The sequence below is a fragment of the Copidosoma floridanum genome, unplaced genomic scaffold (genome assembly GCF_036245765.1).
Source record: "Copidosoma floridanum isolate Cflo_tuat_1 unplaced genomic scaffold, Cflo_Japanese_pri ptg000030l, whole genome shotgun sequence".
Classification (NCBI taxonomy): domain Eukaryota; kingdom Metazoa; phylum Arthropoda; class Insecta; order Hymenoptera; family Encyrtidae; genus Copidosoma; species Copidosoma floridanum.
Window position 1 is genome coordinate 37,209,764 of NW_028321907.1, and position 19,803 is coordinate 37,229,566.

At 30.4% G+C, this 19,803-nt stretch overlaps 1 protein-coding gene across 2 annotated transcripts in view; it reads right to left on the reverse strand.

Moving 5' to 3' along the window:
• The window catches only part of FucT6 (alpha-(1,6)-fucosyltransferase 8), a 288,678-nt gene that overhangs the window by 175,805 nt on the left and 93,070 nt on the right, over positions 1–19,803 (reverse strand). For both annotated transcript variants that reach the window (XM_089596404.1, XM_089596405.1), the window contains exon 3: positions 1,406–1,641. In XM_089596404.1, coding sequence (XP_089452530.1) covers positions 1,406–1,641 — 236 coding nt within the window. The remainder of the gene's footprint in view (positions 1–1,405; positions 1,642–19,803) is intronic.

The following is a 19,803-nucleotide window of genomic DNA, read 5'->3' on the forward strand; positions in this document are numbered from 1 at the left end:
TAGTAGTATATACACAATTTTATAGCAATACGTGACGTAACACATCTTCATCGTAGAATCCCTTTGGTTTGCTTGAAAATTAAAATTATACGACTAATTATCATAAAAATTGTATTATATCGACTTATAATAGCTACTTAGTTCCATTTTAAGACATTGATAGTTATGTATGCTTTCTAACAAATTTAGTTTTAATATAATTAGAAAAAATATCAGTTGGAGAAATATTGTCAAGTATGCTTTTTATGCTATTTTTACTCTTGAGTACAAATCTAAACTTATTTTGTTATATATATGTCTCACTTCATTGTACTAATTTTTACACAAATTTAATTCTATAAATTTTACTGGAAAAAGAGACACGGCAGTTTAGTCTCTTTAAGATGTAATAAGGCTCCGAAAGATGAATTAAAGAAAAATACCATCTATATGGGCCCATACTTTTTCAGTTTATATTGTTGTACAACTTGATATAATTTAAATTTCGACATATGTAAGGATCATGTATATTTAGGATACATCTTCAATGATTCCTAATAAAGCCTCGAAAATAGTTAGTCAAATTGTACAAGTTGTAAGCAACAATAATTAACTATTCAAAATTATATACGTTGTTTTAGATGGCGGTGAATGAAAATTGATTATTTATTCGTCGATTCTGATGCTGTAGTTCTAATCTCGATAAATGTTCTGCGTCAGTTTCTCGAAGCCTAATTTACATTTGAAGCATTTGAAGTTTTTCTTCCCATCCACCCTATTGAATTATTAAAAACTTTTGTGGGCCTTAAAAACGGTTATTTTTGCCAACATAGTTAAGTTGTAATATATTGTTGATGAGGTAGTTCCACGTAAGATGGCTCACAAAAGGACCGATGAGCTAAGCTCTTTTTTCGACTGAAGTTTCCAGTAAACGTGACTGTTTGGATTTCTCCTGGTGTTACTCAGGAGACGTAAGCATCCAAAGCAAGTTCTTTTTTCATGAAACTTAGTCGTTTTAGCGGTTCAAGGTGAAGATTGGTTCGTGTTTTTGCTTGTTGAAGACTGTCCCATTTGCTCAAGTTTGCTTCTCCTTTATAGTTTTGCTATTAGGTTCACTAAGTGCAGATCTGGAAGAGGATCGGTAATTCCTGGTTAATGGATTTTAGCAAGATCAATTAAGTAGTTTTCGCTGTTAGCGATTAAAACATTACTTGGGACTTTGTTTTGTATATTAGTAAAAACAGTTAGGGGTAATTTAAAGAAGTTACTGATTAACTTAACAAACTAATATTGGAAATGATATTTGTTTTATTATTGTAGGTTAAATCATTGAAATAAATGTTTTAAGCTTCGTCATTTACTTGTATAAAACTTTTGAGAGCATATATTACACCTTTCAGTATAAAGAAATTTTAAATAAACCTACCTTGTAATAATGCCAAGTAATTTAAGATTCTGCTTTTTTAAAATCTGAAAACTATTGGACAGTTGTCGTAGTCTTTCACCATTTTCGGTATCTTTTTCATACTCTCCCGAATTATGATGTAAAATGTAATTTGTTGATATAAATATAGTCACAAGCCATAATGTCACAAGAAAAAAACTTACTTTTCCAAGCCAATTACATCTTCCAAAATTATTCCGTAATACTGTCATTCTGACCTAAAAAAAATGTATAACTTTTTAAATTTTTAGAGAGTACAGTTTTTAAACTTTTATAAATAGATAGATTTTACAGTCAAATTTTTATATGTTTCGATTTATTAAAGTTTTCTGCCATAAGATGTATTACATGATTACTCAGCATAATCTTATAATTCAAGGAAAATCAGGAAAAGACCATCCTGTAGTCTACATGTCTCGCTCTTTTAATGACTGCAAAAGAAATGACTCCACTATTGAAAGAAGTGTTTAGCAGTAATAGCCCCCGTACAACATTTTAGACAATATTTGTACCGACTAAGATTTAAGGTATACGAACACCAAGAGCCTTTGACATTGATGAGAGACTTCATCAGTCGCCTAAATCGATGGAGAGCGACTCTCCACGGGTACAATTACACCTATAAGTACGAACCCGGACGTTTTAATTCAAGTGCTGTCGCTTTATCACGTAACCCTGCAGATTTTTATAAAATAAGTACCATAAAGCATGATATAGATTTTAAAGGGAGGCGTAATAGAGTTAGAAAAATCTTAACATCCAGCAGTAACAGAAGCGGTAGTCACTCTAACAGGTCAAGCTCCGACAGCGAGTCTAGTGATCATAAAACATCACAGTTCTGTATGCTACCTGTAAAACCTATTTTAAAAATCCCGTTACAAACAAAAACGTCTATTGCACGTGCTAACAAAGCCAGTGGTAAACGTAATTAAAGCTCAAATAAGCTCGAATCTCCTACTACGGTGAGGCAGGTAAGGAGAGGAATAAAAAAGGGCTCTAAAAATACTCCTCTCATTATACTGCCAGGAATTGATGTAAGGCAAGATCTCACTGGACTATCAATAGCTCAAAAGTTACTCAAACGCAGAGCTCAAGAAAAACAAAGTTCACCTCCTCCTGAAAATTTCACAACCACTTTAGACTCTGATGACGTAGAAATTCTAGATGCATCGGAAGATGAAGAAAATCAGCTAGCACCGATACCTTAAAGAGATGAATCTCTACTTCCTTGTCCCTTGAACACTAAACCAGATTCATCATCAATTCCAACCACAACTGATAATGAGTCACAACAAGAAGCTATTACTAGAGCCAGTGACGAAAGAAGTATTTAACCCCTTAGCACAATTATTAACTGCCGGAACTTCAACAAATGGAAACATCGAAACTGCACTTCAAAAATCAGTAGGATTAAAGTTTGACACTGACTCATTAAGTATAGCACTAGATGAAATGGTTGCTTAAATAAAATAAAATCAGAAGCTGCAGTTTACTGCTCGCATATCAACGCATAAGGATGATTTGAAAAGCAGTTTTGACAAAAATAATGATAAACAATATCTTTTAACTAATAGTTTGCAAAATACAAATTTTGCTGACCTATCTTTATATTGGGATTATTATACATCGCCAGAACTAATAAACACAATAGGAACAATAGAAAATAGCAAACAAGAGACAACCAAAGCAAATTTTAAAAATTTAAAAACTTTATCTAATGTTTCACTAGACTATTCCGATGACTGTGAAACTTCTATAAAAGAAAGAAGCTTTCCGATAGGATCCAAATCATCTATAAGACGTTCTAAAGCTGCATCTACCGTAATAGGTGACAATGTCGATACTGCATGGAAAGAACCTAATGTTTCTACTATTGAACAAGAAGATAGTGAAAAAGTAAAAGAGTAAAAAGAACGCAAGATAGTAAACTTTATACACCTTCTTGTTCAAGTGATAAGCAGTGAGACACATTTATATAACAGCATTACACCCCGAAGTAAAGTAACTTTTCACCGTCTACTAGTCCTACAGCCACATTTAAAGTGTCAGAACAGCAACGGAATGCTAAACGCGATGACCAAGTCACTCGTAAAGAAAGCACTATAATAAGGTGATAAGAACAGAAATGGATCACCTCAAAATATTAAGTACACGAGAATGTTTAACGTATGCAAAAGACAAAATTACAACGTTTATTTTAGCCGACTTGATACTTAATTCTACTAACAATAAATTATTATTGGATTTAAATTATATTTCAAAATACGAATTAAATAAAACATTACCTTAAGTAGGCGTCGTAATAACAACCACTTAAAAAATAAATTAGTATTCTGCTTAGTTGTAAAAGAAAGAGAAAAAGATGAAATATTACTCCAAAATCTTCACTCATGTTAAGCGGGCTTAGTAAAAGCAACAGAAAACAAAAATATATAAACATTGAGAATATCTAGAAAGAGTAAAGTACCCGACAATTTTCCCAGAGGGATATTGTCCGAAGCAATTCATGAAAAACTCAGTCGCGTAAACATTATAATAACTGTATATTTCAGTAAATGTGCTTATTTATGAAACAAAATGAGACAACAAAAATTAATAGAATGATACAACAGTCTTTTCGGAGGGCTAAGAGACATAAAGAAAACTTATAGAAGAATACGCGAATTGTATTACTGGGAAGGTGTGAGAAGAAATATTGAAAATTTTGTACGGAAATGCCAAATTTGCCAGGAACAAAAACTTATACGGATAAAAAACAAAAGAACCTATGCTAGTAACTGATACTCCAGCTGAAATTTTCTCAAAAATAGCCGTCGATACTGTAGGACCGTTAGCAACAACAATATCTGGATGCAAACATACATTAACTATACAATGTTTATTTTCAAAATATTGTGTAGCAGTAACTATACGCAACATTCGAGCTATCACAGTCGCAGACACTCTGGCAAGGCACTTCATAGCGTTGTATGAAGTGCCTCAAATAGTACTCAGCGATGATGGAAAGAGTTTTTGAAAGAATATACTCACCAATTTATCCCAAATTTTTGGTTTCAACCTTAAGACCACCACACCTCACCATCCCCAATCCAACGGTTGTTTAAAACGTAGCCATGTCATGTTTGCAAGCTTTTTAAGAACAAAAGCTACAATTAAACAGGACTGAGATAAAATTTTATCTTTTGTACATATAAATTTAATACATCACTGCACAGAGCTACCAGATTAACACCATATGAATTGGTATATGACAGAAAAGCCCGCCCACCAAATCCATATCCAACCGAAAATCAAATAGTCTTATAATAACTATCTTATTGATTTGATCCGTTATTTAAGAGACATGCAGGAAAAAACTCATGATGAGCTCATCAAATGTAAACTTAAATGTAAATAAAATTATGATAAACATATTAGACCTCAGAATTTAGAAGTTGGTATGAAAAATTACGTAATAAACGAACCTCGGAAAGGCAAAGTAGATAAATATTACAACGGAATTTTTGAAATTATTAAAATAAAAAAAAAATAATAATTATATAACACTTTGATCAGGAAATGGGAAGATTATTATGAAAAATTTGGATAAAGTGAAACACTGTTACAAATGAGATTTCCCTTATGTTTTAGGAATCTTAACATCTTGACAAGATGATCCTTAGACTACTTATAATGGGATTTACACAACAAAAGAACTCAGATTATATTTCATAGAACTCCTTCCTTCGAAAACTCTCTATGAAAATCAAGAAATATCCAACAATCCAGGAATTCATTATGAGTACCAGAATGAAGTTTGTCTTATTCGTACACAATGGATAAAAACCGTATATCACACAAACTAAAAAGAAAAACTAGATATTCAAATATATGATTAGTCAAATCACTGCCGTGAACATCTGAATACGAACCATTGCGAAAAATTAATACCTTTATTACACTTAAGACAGTTACGTAAAAACATAAAACTTATAACAGTTTGAGATACAAAAATTTTTCTTAATAACTATTGAAGTCTTTGACTCATCAATAACCGAGTCTTATAGTATGAAGAAAAGGGGCGCCCCTTTTGAACTAGTGGGATGGACGTCTAAGAAAATTTTTGGAACAATGGACGCAAACGATAGAAAAGAAATTGCTTTTGAATGAACAATATCTATTTTAAAACGGAAAGTATTTATGTTTTCGTCGCAAACAAAACGTATATCATACGATCAAACTTAGAAACTTATGAGTTATAAATTTTTAGGAACTCTTGTATTATATAGTACAATCCTGTAAAACATTAATCAACACAATCGAAACTACTGCCGAAGGTCATCCCTACCTTCTTCTACTCTCATCCAAATAATTGAGTCAAATAGTAAAAGAAATTTACTCATTTGGTAACAAATATTCTCTACCAATAGATGAAGCACGAATTACCGTTGATAAATAACATGGCTTTTCCCGTACAACGGCTGTAATGAATGATGGACGATTAGCAGTTACAATCATATTTCGTTTAATCGAAAACGACAAATACAGCACTTACAGAATGCATCTACTACCCAAGCCATAAAATGTACACCAAAACTTGCAAAGTTACGTCAGTATCAAGCCCAAAACAGACTATTTAATTATAAACCACCACCACCAAGGAAATTACTTTTTAGCTGATTAAGACTACATAAATGAATATGTACACTATGGTCGATTACTACTATGTGAACTTACCTATGCAATAATGGAAGAAATCGACGATACTACTTGCAAATTTCTCTTTTTTACAACACCTACAGAAAAGGCTCTAAGAAAATGTGAAATTATGTTACATAATTCGAAAAAATCCTATTGAACCAAACTAAAATATACTCAGGAATGGCTACATTTTACTAGAGATCCTCTCACACTTTATCTAATTTGTGATCGTGATCATCGCCCAGAATTGACACTCGAGGGCACCGGAATTCTAACATTAAGCGGGCAGTGCACAGCACATTCCCGTGATGCCATCCTATATGGCATAAACTGAATAAAACTTAATTACACCTACATATACTAACCTGAGTTAATTCTAAATCTATCAATACTATTATCTCAAGATGTACCTCCTCATATTACGAACAACACACTTGATTTACAGGAAGAAGAGCAAATAATAATTACTAAATGGGCTGAATAAAATGACACTCTGTCATTACAAGATATCGAAGGAAGATTGAGAGAAATTGCAAGCCATAAAAGAGAAAAATCCTTAGAAAAAATCTATCTTGCTACAGTATTTGGAGGAAACTTAGTCATCGCAATCATCATACTCATAATTTACAGAATGTGTTTAAATTGCTCACGTAAAATCAAAAACTAAAGGACCCATGCAATGGATTTTCTAATATCCCTAAACAGGAGACAACCAGTCAAAGAGCCCAAGATTTTTGCAACCTCAGCAAGACCATCAATGCAACTTATACCTACAAAAAGAACGTGCTTTCTTAAGGACGCATATACTGTTTACGCTCATATTTCAGGGACTCGAACAAACATTACCCTCTAAGAAATGTATCAAATTACCCACACAAGAAATGTACTAGTATTGTAATACACTTATACTATTACTGTTCTCATTTCCTTATCTTTCCACCTTCTTTTCTTTCTTTCCTTCCATTCTTCTCACTTTGCCAAATATATATAAAATAAAAAAAATGAAAAATAAAAATAAAAGAAAATTCTTTTCATCTCCCTTTTACTTACATTGGTTGATAAATACGTTAATTTTTGCGTTACACAAATATATATATTAACCTTATGTGTAGGAAGGAACGGCGGCTGTATATATGAACATAGTAGTGTAGCACAGTTCGACGACACATACGTACATTGTACGGATACGTGTGGTTGTCTGTGCATACACTCGTCTGACGACGCAGCAGAATATTGTATTTCGGTATTTTAGTCGTTTTTTTTCCATGTTTAAGTATAAAAAAAAAAAAAAAGAGAGAGAGAAAAAAGTTAATGAAGTCTTTCTACTATGAGCTATAAGAGAATTGGAATAATAAAAATCCAATACACAATCGTAAAATCGTTTATTAATGAGAACACTATCTTGTATTTTACACTATATATATTTTGGTTACATATGCATCATTTATTCAGCTTTTTATGTTTCTTTTTTGGTTCCTCTGTTCATATTTCCACACTAAATATTTACCAGTATATAACTCTAAAGTTGAATACTTCGCGAAAATCCCACCCTCTGGAAAGCTGTCGATTTGAACTCCAATACGCATACGTGTCCCGAAACGATGGTGAACTCTAAACCTTCCATTACCATATTTCGACTTAACTGTAGGTTTTGCCGATAAAACCAAAAAATTTCTACTACCTAGTGAAAAAAAGGGGGGAGGGTAAAGTTTTTTTTTATTATTACAAAACTCTTATTTCACTAAGAACTACCTTATCTTTAACCACTAACCCCTAAACGGATTAACCCATTCCGCCTCTGATACACTGGCTTCAATTCTATTTTTATATCAGTACCCACCTCACAGAACGCCTCATTCCGCAACCAATTGGAAACCCTTTCTTCTCGGGTGTACTCTAACAATAACCCGAACTAAAAACAATAACAAATTAGGTATATAACAATTATAATTCACTCACGATTAGGGTGTCTACCAAGCTCAAGAAAAAAATTGTAAGTCTATTATAAGAATATTTCAGGATATAAATATAATTTTTTAAGGATAAAATTATAAATAAAATTTTTTTTACAGTAATACTTTTATTTTTACAAAATAATAATGAAATTTATTATACATTAAAATAATAAATGTTTCATACATTTAAACGGAAATTTTGTCAAAAAATAATCATATTTTTAATAGCTTACACTTTTGGTTGATTTTAATACTTTTTTTAGTTTTTTTTTTTTAACTCAAGAGTTTTTGTTTCTTCTTTTGCTAATTTCGCAACTTTCAACTTCTTTAATTTAATTGATTCTAGTTTTTCTTTGGCTTGTGCCAGTTCAAAATTGTTCTTCTTTTCTTCGTCTTCTCTTTCTTTTAAAGCATCTTTTCGTTTTGATGATGAGCTTTTGTAATCTAATATCATTTTGTCAGTTATGCTGATATTCTTGACGCCTCCAGCACTTTCAATAGCATTATATATACGCCTTTGTGCTATTAAATTATTTTCGTCAGATTCTTAACCAAAAACTCACTATTAACAGAAAAAATTCGTTCAACGCTTGAAATTCCGTGAAAGAAAATAAAAATATCTTTACACAAATTTTGAAGTTTATTTGATGATTTTTCTAGAAAAAATATTTCCAGTAAAAACATGTCTAATCGATGACGTTTTCTATCAAAAATATTGAACTTTATTTGAACATTGACTTTAGCTACTAACGTACAAAATTTTCTCTTTACGAAATCAGCATCAAGCGTATTCATACAATTTTTCTCGACTTACATTTCTAAAATAGCCCTTAATCTTGTTTTAAAAGTTTTTTTTCAACATAATGCTTAAATTTAAAAAGCTGACTCAACAAGTTTGAATTTAAGAGGTCTTGAAAGCATTAATTTTTTGCAAATGTGAGTTATAAATAAACAATAGTCCTGTTTAAACCTTAGAATATTGATTTCTTTGATATCTTTTACTTTTTTCAATGCAACTCCAGCTGCAAATCCAATATCAAAAGCTTTCGCTATAATTAAATTGTTTTCATCATTGAATTCGATACTTATCAATTTTTTAATAGTGGTAGCTTGGTCTAAGACTTTTAAAACAACGATTCAAGATACCAAAGATTTCATCATGTCGTGCAAATCATCAAACATGAAAGGTGATAAGGGTGCATTACTCTGATATAACCTTAAAAAAATTTCCAACTCGGAAGAGATAGTTATCATGAATCTAAATTTTGTTTTTAATAATTTATCTTGCGTAAATTCAACAATAATTTTATAATCATCAGATGAAGGTGGTTTTTGTTTAACAGCTGATATAAATACTTTTAAATAAGGGATCATAGTTTTAGCTCTTTCTATAACGCTTGAATTTTCTAACCAGCAACTGAATAAAATTTTAATGGAAATAATGTTGAAATTGTGAAATGAGTATAATCAACTCGTTGAGCAGGAACTTTTTTCAATAAATAATACAGTTCTGCTAAAAGGCTATGCAGCCGCCAGTTTATTTTGTCACATGATGTTTCACGTACCAATCAAAACTGCAATCAAGAAGTAAAGTAACCGACAACTCTCTAATGACTTCAATCAACACGCCAAGTGATCAATTCGTCTCAATTCGCTCCGTATAACAGATACATATCAACCCTATCATATACTCCAGTTACAATATAGGCGCACCACTATACCATGTAATGCCTCAAGTAAAGAGAAGAAAAAAAAACTGACCAAAAATTTGAAATCACTTTACTCATAAATCACGATAACGTTAAGTGCAAACATCATTCTACCGAACTAAGCAAAAATCGTGACCATTAGGCTGCTATTTCGAAATTGCAAACAATCCTACAATCATTACTGTAGCACAGAATTACTTACAATGCATTTAAGACGGAAGACTTGCAACAGCGAAACCTCACAAAATAATAATTTATAATAAAATAAGACGTCTAATGACAGTTAGTTAATAATTAAAATAACGTCTAATGGTGGTACTGTCAAATTTTGTATTTATTAAAAAACAAAGCGACGTTTCGGCTATTTGGACAATGTCTTGGCCCTTATCAGGTACAAAAATCTATGAGTAATAAAAAAATTCTTTACAATACAAATTTTGGTAAATACAATAAACACAAATTAAGTAAAGTGTATAATATACCTCTGACTCTTACAAAAGGGGTGTAAAATCGTAATGTAGTCAGAGTTTCAAGTTTAGTTGCTTTTATATCTTACACATACACAAATGACATAGTATACGCACAAAATACAATCAAATAAGAATCGTAAGCAGTTCCTTGTGAGATACACGTAAACAGATCATGTTTTCCTAATACGACAAATGGAAAGGGCCCTCAAATCATGTACATCAAGTTAGTCTCCTTTATTAATTGACTTAACGAGAGACTTACAACAATATTTTTCTAATGTTAATAAATGATTATTTTCATTTTTTTAAGAATATTGAACATTCATTAAAATATTCTGGAGAATTTGGGAATGTTAAATAAGAAGTACTTAAAATTATTGGTAACAATAGACACAATGTATCTACTCGTCTTTCTTTAAATGATGGAATTCTTTAAGACAATTTAAAGCAAACACGAGTCTTTCTTCAAAATAATGAACACATTTTAATTACTAAAGCAAACAAAGGTAATATCACTGTTGTCATTGACAGAGAAACTTACATTAAAAAAGAAGAAGAATTATAAAGTGATAATAAATATTACATACAGCTAGAAAATAATCCTTTCAAGCAATTAATGAAAGATATAAAAAATTTTGTCAGCAAGTGGGATCAATACGGTATTTTTGATCATTAAATAAGTTTGATAAAGACATTCATAAGAAAAACTTATCTAAATACTACGGACTGATAAAAATACACAAAAAAGACTTTCTTATCTATTTCATTGTCTCGACAATGAATTCATCTACTTATAGTTTTTAAAAATTTTTTTTGATTGTTTGATTAAGAATATTCCGCTGGCGAAATCACACGTAAAAAATAGTTATAAGTTGAAAAATAAATCGGCCAAAACGTCGTTTTGCTTTTTTAATAAATACGAAATTCGACAGTACCACCATTGGACGTTATTTCATTAATTCATAATATAAATTGTATTGATTCACATGTAAAACATAAGATTCATGTCTTACTTTTTTTAATTAATGCATTATACATATGTATATATGTGATGCTTCGCTATCCTGCACGCTTCGCACGCCCACACAAAAAATACTTACAACTTAAAAATCCAATAACTTTATATAATTCGAATTTAACATCCACAAAATATTGGACTTCTAAGATAAATGATCAATTGTTACTCAGAATGTTAACTTTTCCTAATGCTGTTTCTAACATTCCGATATACTAACAGCATACATACAACATATAGTTTTGTATCACAATATTTTTTTTTATGATAAATACAACTTACATTTGGAATTAAAGTATTCAAGGATGGAAATTTTATTATAAAGGCTTTTTTGTAAAAAAAAAAAAATTTTACATATCTGTATGATCGTATAAATTAAAATATTTATAAATTAATATTTAATATTATTATCATTACATAGCAGCGATATGATATATGGCACAAAAAATGAAAGTGTGAGACTTTTGTGATTATGGAATTGGCGTTTGAAAATAAACGAAGATTTCTGTAATTAATAAATTTCTAGTACGAAATTAAAGGCCGTCATGTTTTTCCATTTTGTAAAATTAAATTTTTACCAAGATTCAAGATTATCAAGATAAATGTCAAAGTTATAATATTTTTTTTTAATACAAGAATTTGGAAATACAGTGCCTTGATATGTAAGCTTCTTTCATGTTTTCACTTGTTAAAAATCTAATTTTTTAGATGCATTCTATACATTTAAAAAACTTGATTTCATAAAGAAAAATAAAAAATTATAAAGAATAACCTTTGACAAACTAATAATAAAATTGTTCCAATAAAAAATTTCTTGCCATACAATGTTTTGAATGTTTGCTCATTTATACAATTATTATGATTCTCAGAATCATTTTGTACAAATATATTTTCAGGATTTTCACATCTTGATACTAATACGTATAGCTGACCATGAGAAAACTAAGGTCTTTTGTAGTAAAATCTTAATTTATCAAAACTTAAACCTTGCGATTTATTCGCTTTATTGTCGATTTACTGTCAAATGAAAAAGCTAAAACCATCGAAAACTGTTTTCTGTGTATAATAAACGGTAAAAATGAATCACTACTGGTATTCAACGTGATTCTTGGAATAAAAACTTTATTACCAGACTTTCACCAGTTATTATTTCTGCTTCTAAATTATATTTGAATAATTTTGTTATACGTTCTCTAGTGCCATTAAAAATACTTAAGTTTCTTATTAACAAAACAATAGTATCCACTTTTAAATTCATAACATGTGGCGGTAATTTTCCATGTAAATCTTTTAGAGTTTCTATAGAAAAATTAATGTTTATATTTTTATCAGTGCGACCAGTACCTTTATATTTTCATAATCTATGCTGTAATAAGTGTGTTCTTTTTCTTTAATGTAATTAAAAACAGTATTATTTAATTTGTTTACAAACATCATTGGTTTTCCATCTCTGTAGAATTTCGAAAGACTTTATTGTTCTATTTCTAATGTCCATCAACAATCATGAAAATTTTTAAATATGTACACCGCATATTACTTTTTACTTTCATAATTTTAAAGTGTTCCCATAGAAATAAATATTTTATAGTTTTACTACTTATAGAACTTTTACACTCATGCTTTATCACTAGAAGTATTTGTCTAAAATCGCCTACTAAAATAAATATTGTTCCACTAAATGGAATATTATTATCACATAAATCTATTAAAGTTTTATCCACTATTTTTAAAGCTGTTTTAGAGATCATTGAAGCTTTGTCCCAAATAATTACATTTACTTCTCGTAATTTTTTTTTATCAGCTTCGTATTCTAAAAAAGAACTTTCAATGTTATGTAAATCTAATCATAATCAAAATGTTCTATGACTTTTAATTCCTTTAGATAATAAAATTAAAGCAATTCCTACGTAAACCATAGATGTAACCTTCTCCTTTTTAAACAAAAAATAAAAAATAAATGTTTCATATAAAAAGTTTTTACAAAATCTACTAGACCATCAACAAAATATAAGTTTGTATCTCTGATAACAATTTCATTAAAAATTATTTTTTTAATCACTATTTAGGTCAAAAAATAAATCCTTAAAATTTGTTTCTAGATCAATTACAGTTGTCCTCAATATTTTCAGATTTTACTGTTTTATTTGGTTCTGGTAGTCTATAATCTTTACATGATTTTGCTTCAAATTTGAAGATTGGATTTAAATGTAATGAAGCATTGTTTTGTTTATTAACTTTTTAATCTTAAATGAAAAATTTGTTGGAGTAATTTCCAAACAGACTAACCATATACATATTTAGATATGATAACCCATGCGAAAAATTTTCTGAGTCGAAATGGCAGCATAACGTTACAAGCTTCTTTAAATATTTTATATGTTTGAGAGTGGTTTTCAACTTAACTTAAAGCAATAGCAGTATCTCTAAACGTACTGTAATTTATATTATCAACTGTTTTCAAACTTCCGAAAGATTTAGCTTCACTCGACCAATTTACATTTAATAAAAAAAAAGCACCAAGAGTCCTTAGGTGACACTATTTTTAGCCGCCCTATTATTAAATTACGTCTTACTCTTTCTCTTCTAACCCAAGTTTTTACCGTCAAATTAAAACAGTAGTATTCTAGAATATTCACGTATCCAAGTTTTTTGCGAATCTATCTATTGTATTTAATTCAAACCAAGCCCTTAATGCTGTTTCAGAGTTTTCTATAGCTTCACACATATTTTTTGAAAAATTAAATTTTGTTCATTTTTAATATTACTGGTAAATTAAATACAGAATGACTACGTCTACACACAGGAAACTTTTGCAATCGCCATGCTGCTTCCATGGGGCTTAAATAGCGGCCATCTAAATAATCTGATACTTGATTAAAAATTTCTGTATCCTCATTTTTATCATTCGAATCTGTTTCCGTTATTTTACGTGATGCTCTACCTTCTCCTTTATTAATATAATTAAAAGTATACTTTTTACTTTAAATAGATGCAGAATACTCAACATTAATGTGGCAGTTGTATTAGGTTAACAAAAATGGATTGTATGGCACTACCATTGAATTATCAACTAAAATTTTTTCAATACTATTTTTGATTCTGTATATATGTGGTTATCACATCTATTGTCACTTCTTTTGTAATTTAGTCATCAATTTGTGTAAAAAACAGTATTCTTAGTACATTTTTTTTAGAAACTTTTTTTTACAAATTGTTTGATGACTGGTAAGACATGGACTATCTTTACCATGAGGTCCATAAAGCATGTGCTTCATAACTAATTTTTGTACTTGTGAATCAAGTGGAATTACCGCTGAAATATATTTTTTTATATCTATAGCAGTAAATAATTTATTGTTTATGTTCAATGTTACAATAATATGAGAATAAGGTAATCTTCCTTTTTTGAAAGGCAATGGTATAAACGTAAGCAAAAACTTCCGAAAATATTGTGTTTAGTTATAGCGTTTAGATTAATTTTCATTTTGTATAAAATAATCTAACAGTTATATTCGGTAAATGAGTCGGAGTGGTACCTTCAGGGATGTTTTTTAAAATTTGCTTTATTTCTAACCAGCTAACTAAAAATTTAGAGTTACATGTAACGGTAAGAAAAAAATCAGGTCGTCCAAGCTTTCGCATTATTACCATTGCATCTTAATAATAGTATTCCATAGCTTTTTATCATAACATATGCATGCAAAAAAATTGTTGCGTTAATCTTACAGCATAGAATATAGGACTGAAAATATTACTATTCGGTCGATAGGAAGTTAGATATAAGTAATATTGAAGCAACGTAAGATTTTCTGCTTTTGTTCAAGATTTTTACTTATTACATGTACTGCATCCTACATCTACTGGAAATAGTAGAGAAAATAATAGAGGATCAACATGCTGTATCTAGCATACAGCATCGATAATGCAACCTATAAAGATGTTGATAAATCAGATGATAATATTTATATAAATTTTCCCATAGAAATGTTAAACGATATTCGTGAAGGCTTGCTACCTCATAAACTTAAGTTAAAAATAAGTACAATAGTAATGTTAATTTAAAATTCAAGGATATCAGACGGCTTATGTAACCATACACGATTGCGAATGACTTAATTGTTAAAGTATAATACAGAAGGCGAAGTAAGTACAGGAGAAAGAATTGGTAATAAAGTTTTTATTTCAAGAATTACATTAAATACCGGAACTACTTCATCATTACCTTTTATTATATATAGAAAACAATTCCCATTAATTATAACATTTGCTATAACTATTAACAAGTCTCAAGGTCAAAGTTTTGATAATCTGGGATTATACTTGAAAAAAACCTTTATTTTCTAATGGTCAATTGTACGTGATTTTATAAAAATGCAAAAATAAAAACGGAATTTTCGTTCAAATTTAAAAAAAAAAACATTTTCAATAGTAGAAATATAGTTTCGAAAGAAATTTTTTATTGTGAGTAATAATGTTTCTCATAATAACAACATGATTTGAATACTCTTATGTGTATGGAGAAAATTGATTACCTTATAATACATTTTATGAATTGTATATTGTGTTCATCTATTGTACAAATTTTAACATTAATTCAAAACAGAAAAGGAATAGACCCAAGTCTTCGTGGTTTAGTAGGGTTTTATTAGTTGACTCATAAAATGAGTCATCTTAATGTGAAACTTCCACGGTTTTCATTAACGATAAACTAAATATTATTTACGCTTTGCGCAACGACCTCTTATTAATCAATAATGACTTCAAATTTTTTGTCGACTATGAGATAAATCATAGCGATAACAAAGTTTCTCTTAAAGTAATTTAGTGATAAAGCAGATAGCAAATATAAAATTAATATATACGACACGAACACGTCTGCATACACATCAAGGTCCGAGAAAGACGGTATAAACCCTGTCAGATTTCTCAAAAGTAGTGTGGGGGTGTAAGGGGGGAGGGGCGCTGGGGGTCAAGAAAAATTATGTGGAGGGTCTGTGGGGTTTTCGGAAAAAACTGCGATGTGTCAAAATAAGGGACAAAATGACAAGTTTTTACCTTATTTCGTGAGGGGGCGAATGGGGATTTGTGGGGGTTAGTTGTGTGGGATGCTCCACTGAGGTAACTATATATATATATATATAATATGTTTCTATTTTAGTACATGAAATGGGTTCGACTATTTTCGCGCAAGGTTTAGCTAAGAGGAGGCGTGTAACATCCCATGTCATATACCTAACATGTATTACTTCAAACACAGTGTCGTTTTTTAATTATAAAAAGCAAAAGCTCAGCAATCTTTAAACATCGAGCAATACACCTGATCCTACAATTGCGTGACGTATAACCTACTTCTTTTGACACAAGCTACCGTCGCAAAACACGAACTACGCGTGCAACCTTCAACAATCTTATAAAGCGCTCATCTTACAACATCTATTTGCAGTGGTACATCCAAGAATGCGAATAATAACAATTTTAACATTCTTTACTGCGTATGTCCACAAAAAATATCATACACAATTTTGAAAGCAACTTGTACTTAATGTAAAATTCAAGAGATAAGCAGTTTCAACCATAAATTACTGTGTAATTATTGCATGCGATTGTGCTCGTGTCAATCGAGAGTGATTAGATTAAGCTCTGATAAGTCATTTGGATCTTTAATCTGACGCGTCCTCGTTAAGTGCAAAAGTATAAGAACTCCTCGCATATAACAATATTCGCCTTTTCAAGCGCTTTACAGTAACTATAAAAGTTAGAGAGTAAGTTCTGTTGCGTCTTGTAAGCGGTTGTGAGACTTAGTTTGGTGACTAAGCTGTGTAAGAAAAGCTCGGGCGAATCAAGCCACTGTAAGCTTGCCTAAAAAGTGAATCAAGGAGTAACAAGAAAGAAAGGACCGTTGACCTGGGTTCTGACGTTAAAAGCAGCAGCCTAACTATTGTCATCGCCACGAGTACTCTTGTGTAGGATTAGGATCATCGTTGCGGTCAACCTTTTAAGATCTTGCAACTGCTTGCGCGCAAGCAGCAATCGTTGGTTACGATCATAAAAGTAAGTTAAGTTAAGAAAACTATAAATTGTATAAACATTGTAAATGCGAATCTGAACTTTATAATTTATATTATTTGTATAATCAACTATTTCCGGCTTTTTCAAATTTATTAAATTATTAGATAAGACATAACTTGGTTGTTAATTAAATTTACTTTCGTAATTAAAAATGTTCTAATTCATAAATTGTATAATATATTTCAAGATTCACAATTCTAGAAACATAACTCTAACTTTGACAAATAAATTGAATATCGAGGAAGATTTCAATACACAACATATGACTAAGACTTTTACAAGGAAGTAAGATAAGAAAATGAATAAGATACGCTACTACTGTATGACATAAGACATAAGCTCAAACAGTAGATCAACGCCAGCTCGGCGTACACCACTCCATACATATCGCTTGGTGAAACCCAACACTACAACGCCGAGTAAACGATTTGAATGAAAAGTAGACTGTTAGTAAAAGCAAATAAGACCTTTGGGCAGACGGCTTTTACTTACAGAGGTTCGGACGTAACATTAGCATTGAAATTCACAACTGACATTGAATGTTTTGTCTAAAATAGAACTAATTATCAAGTATTGTTACGTAATAAGTTGCAGTAAAGAACTACTAAGTCCACCTAAGCGTACCAAATCGTTTTTTATTGTTGACACATCGGCTTTTTGATTATTTGAAAATGGTTGAAACTCTTTCTTGACTTTTAGAGAAAACGTATATTGCGGATATCTGTTAACAAAGTCTTAAAACGCTTTATACTTGAACGAAAACATATTTTGAATTTTATTTAAGAGCTTTTTTTGGACACATAACATTTTTAATTCTTCTTTTTTTATATCAATGGCTTTATATTTTTTATCCTCACTTCTTTTTTAACTCAGATAAGAAATTTTCCGATTTCTCTGAAAAATGTTAAGTAGAAAATAAAATCTCAATATAGCATATTATATACTGTGCAAGTTTACATCCATAAGTATATTCCACAGTCACCTAAAATACGAGATTCTATGGATAAATATTAAGGATAGGTTTAGGTAGCAACTGATTGAAATCAAAACCATGCAAACCGTTCATTAAACATACGTGCATTAAGATTGGGGAAGTTGAGTGCCAATTTGATGAAATTAACCTGTATTAACTGTTCGAGAAAGAGTAGGAACTGGAAATAATGAGTCAATGTTACTTTAAGAGTTTTGACTAGCTTTGCTGACTTTGGATTTTGCACTAGACGATGACTGTACTTTCAAAATCTTGGCTGTTTCATCACTTGTTAGAACTTTCTGAAGTGTTAACTTTGACAAAAAAAAAATCTTGCTTATCATGCATTTTGCAGTCTTTTTGTATGTATCTGAAATATAAATATTTTTACAATACAATCATTGAAGGTTTAAGAGAAGCATACAGAAAAAGTTTTTACTTGCAGAATACAGAAGTTGACATGGAAATACTGTCCAACAAGAAGGTGGAGTAGCTACTATGTACAAAGGTACGCATGCTCTCCACGTCGTCGACAGTCAAAGGAGGAGGCATGAAATACTTATAATCTTGACCTCATATGTCACTTAGCATACATGTCGAAGGCACAATAAGTGGCTTGCAAAAATCAATTGCAGAATGACAAATTTTGATAAGGAAAAATTTCTGACTCATCTGGAATACAAATTATAACGAAAAAAAATCTAGGTTAGAAGAAGAGTAATAAAAATTCTTTTATTTTAACTTCGTTGTATCGACGCCTCGGACGAAAAAAAGTCCAGTTCAGATTTTTCGATGTTATTTTAAATGGGAAAATCTGAACTGGGCTTGTTTTCATCCCCGGCGTCGGTATATGGTACAAGTAAATACTGTGTAGCAAGATAAGTATAGTGGATATGCACAGTAATATCTACATTTACATAAACTTGGTTTGTACTTGTGTGAACCTGATTGGTTTGAATTAATCAAAATGGAAAGCCCCGAAAGATAACGCTATGTTTAATACAACGTAAGTTCATAAATAAGAAAGCACGTCAATTTTTTGAAGTCAAAAAACAAACAACTGTACGAACACTACACTTGCACAACTTTCACATGTCACTGTAGTTGAACGCGTTGTAGTTGAACAAGTTGACTTAACATAAAATGCAACAATTTTATATACTAGCAACTGTTTTTTTTTATTTTTTTTATTTTTTTAATAATTACAGTGTGTACCCTAAGAATTTTATTGTAACATGTATAATAAAAAGTAACACTTGGATTTTACTATTTTTTAATTAATTTTTAAGCGTTTTTTGTAGTTCAAACGTTCCCTTTGCATCCTAGAAAAAAGTGTATACCACAAACAAGTTGAATTTTTTCAAGATCTACAACATTTACAATTAAGATTTTCTTCTCAAATTTGAAAATAAAAAGTTATAGTAATTATAACGTCAGTTTTTTAAATTTTTTATCCAAGCACAAACTTACAACGATCCCTAGTAAACTCTGCATTCCTGACCAACGGAAGGA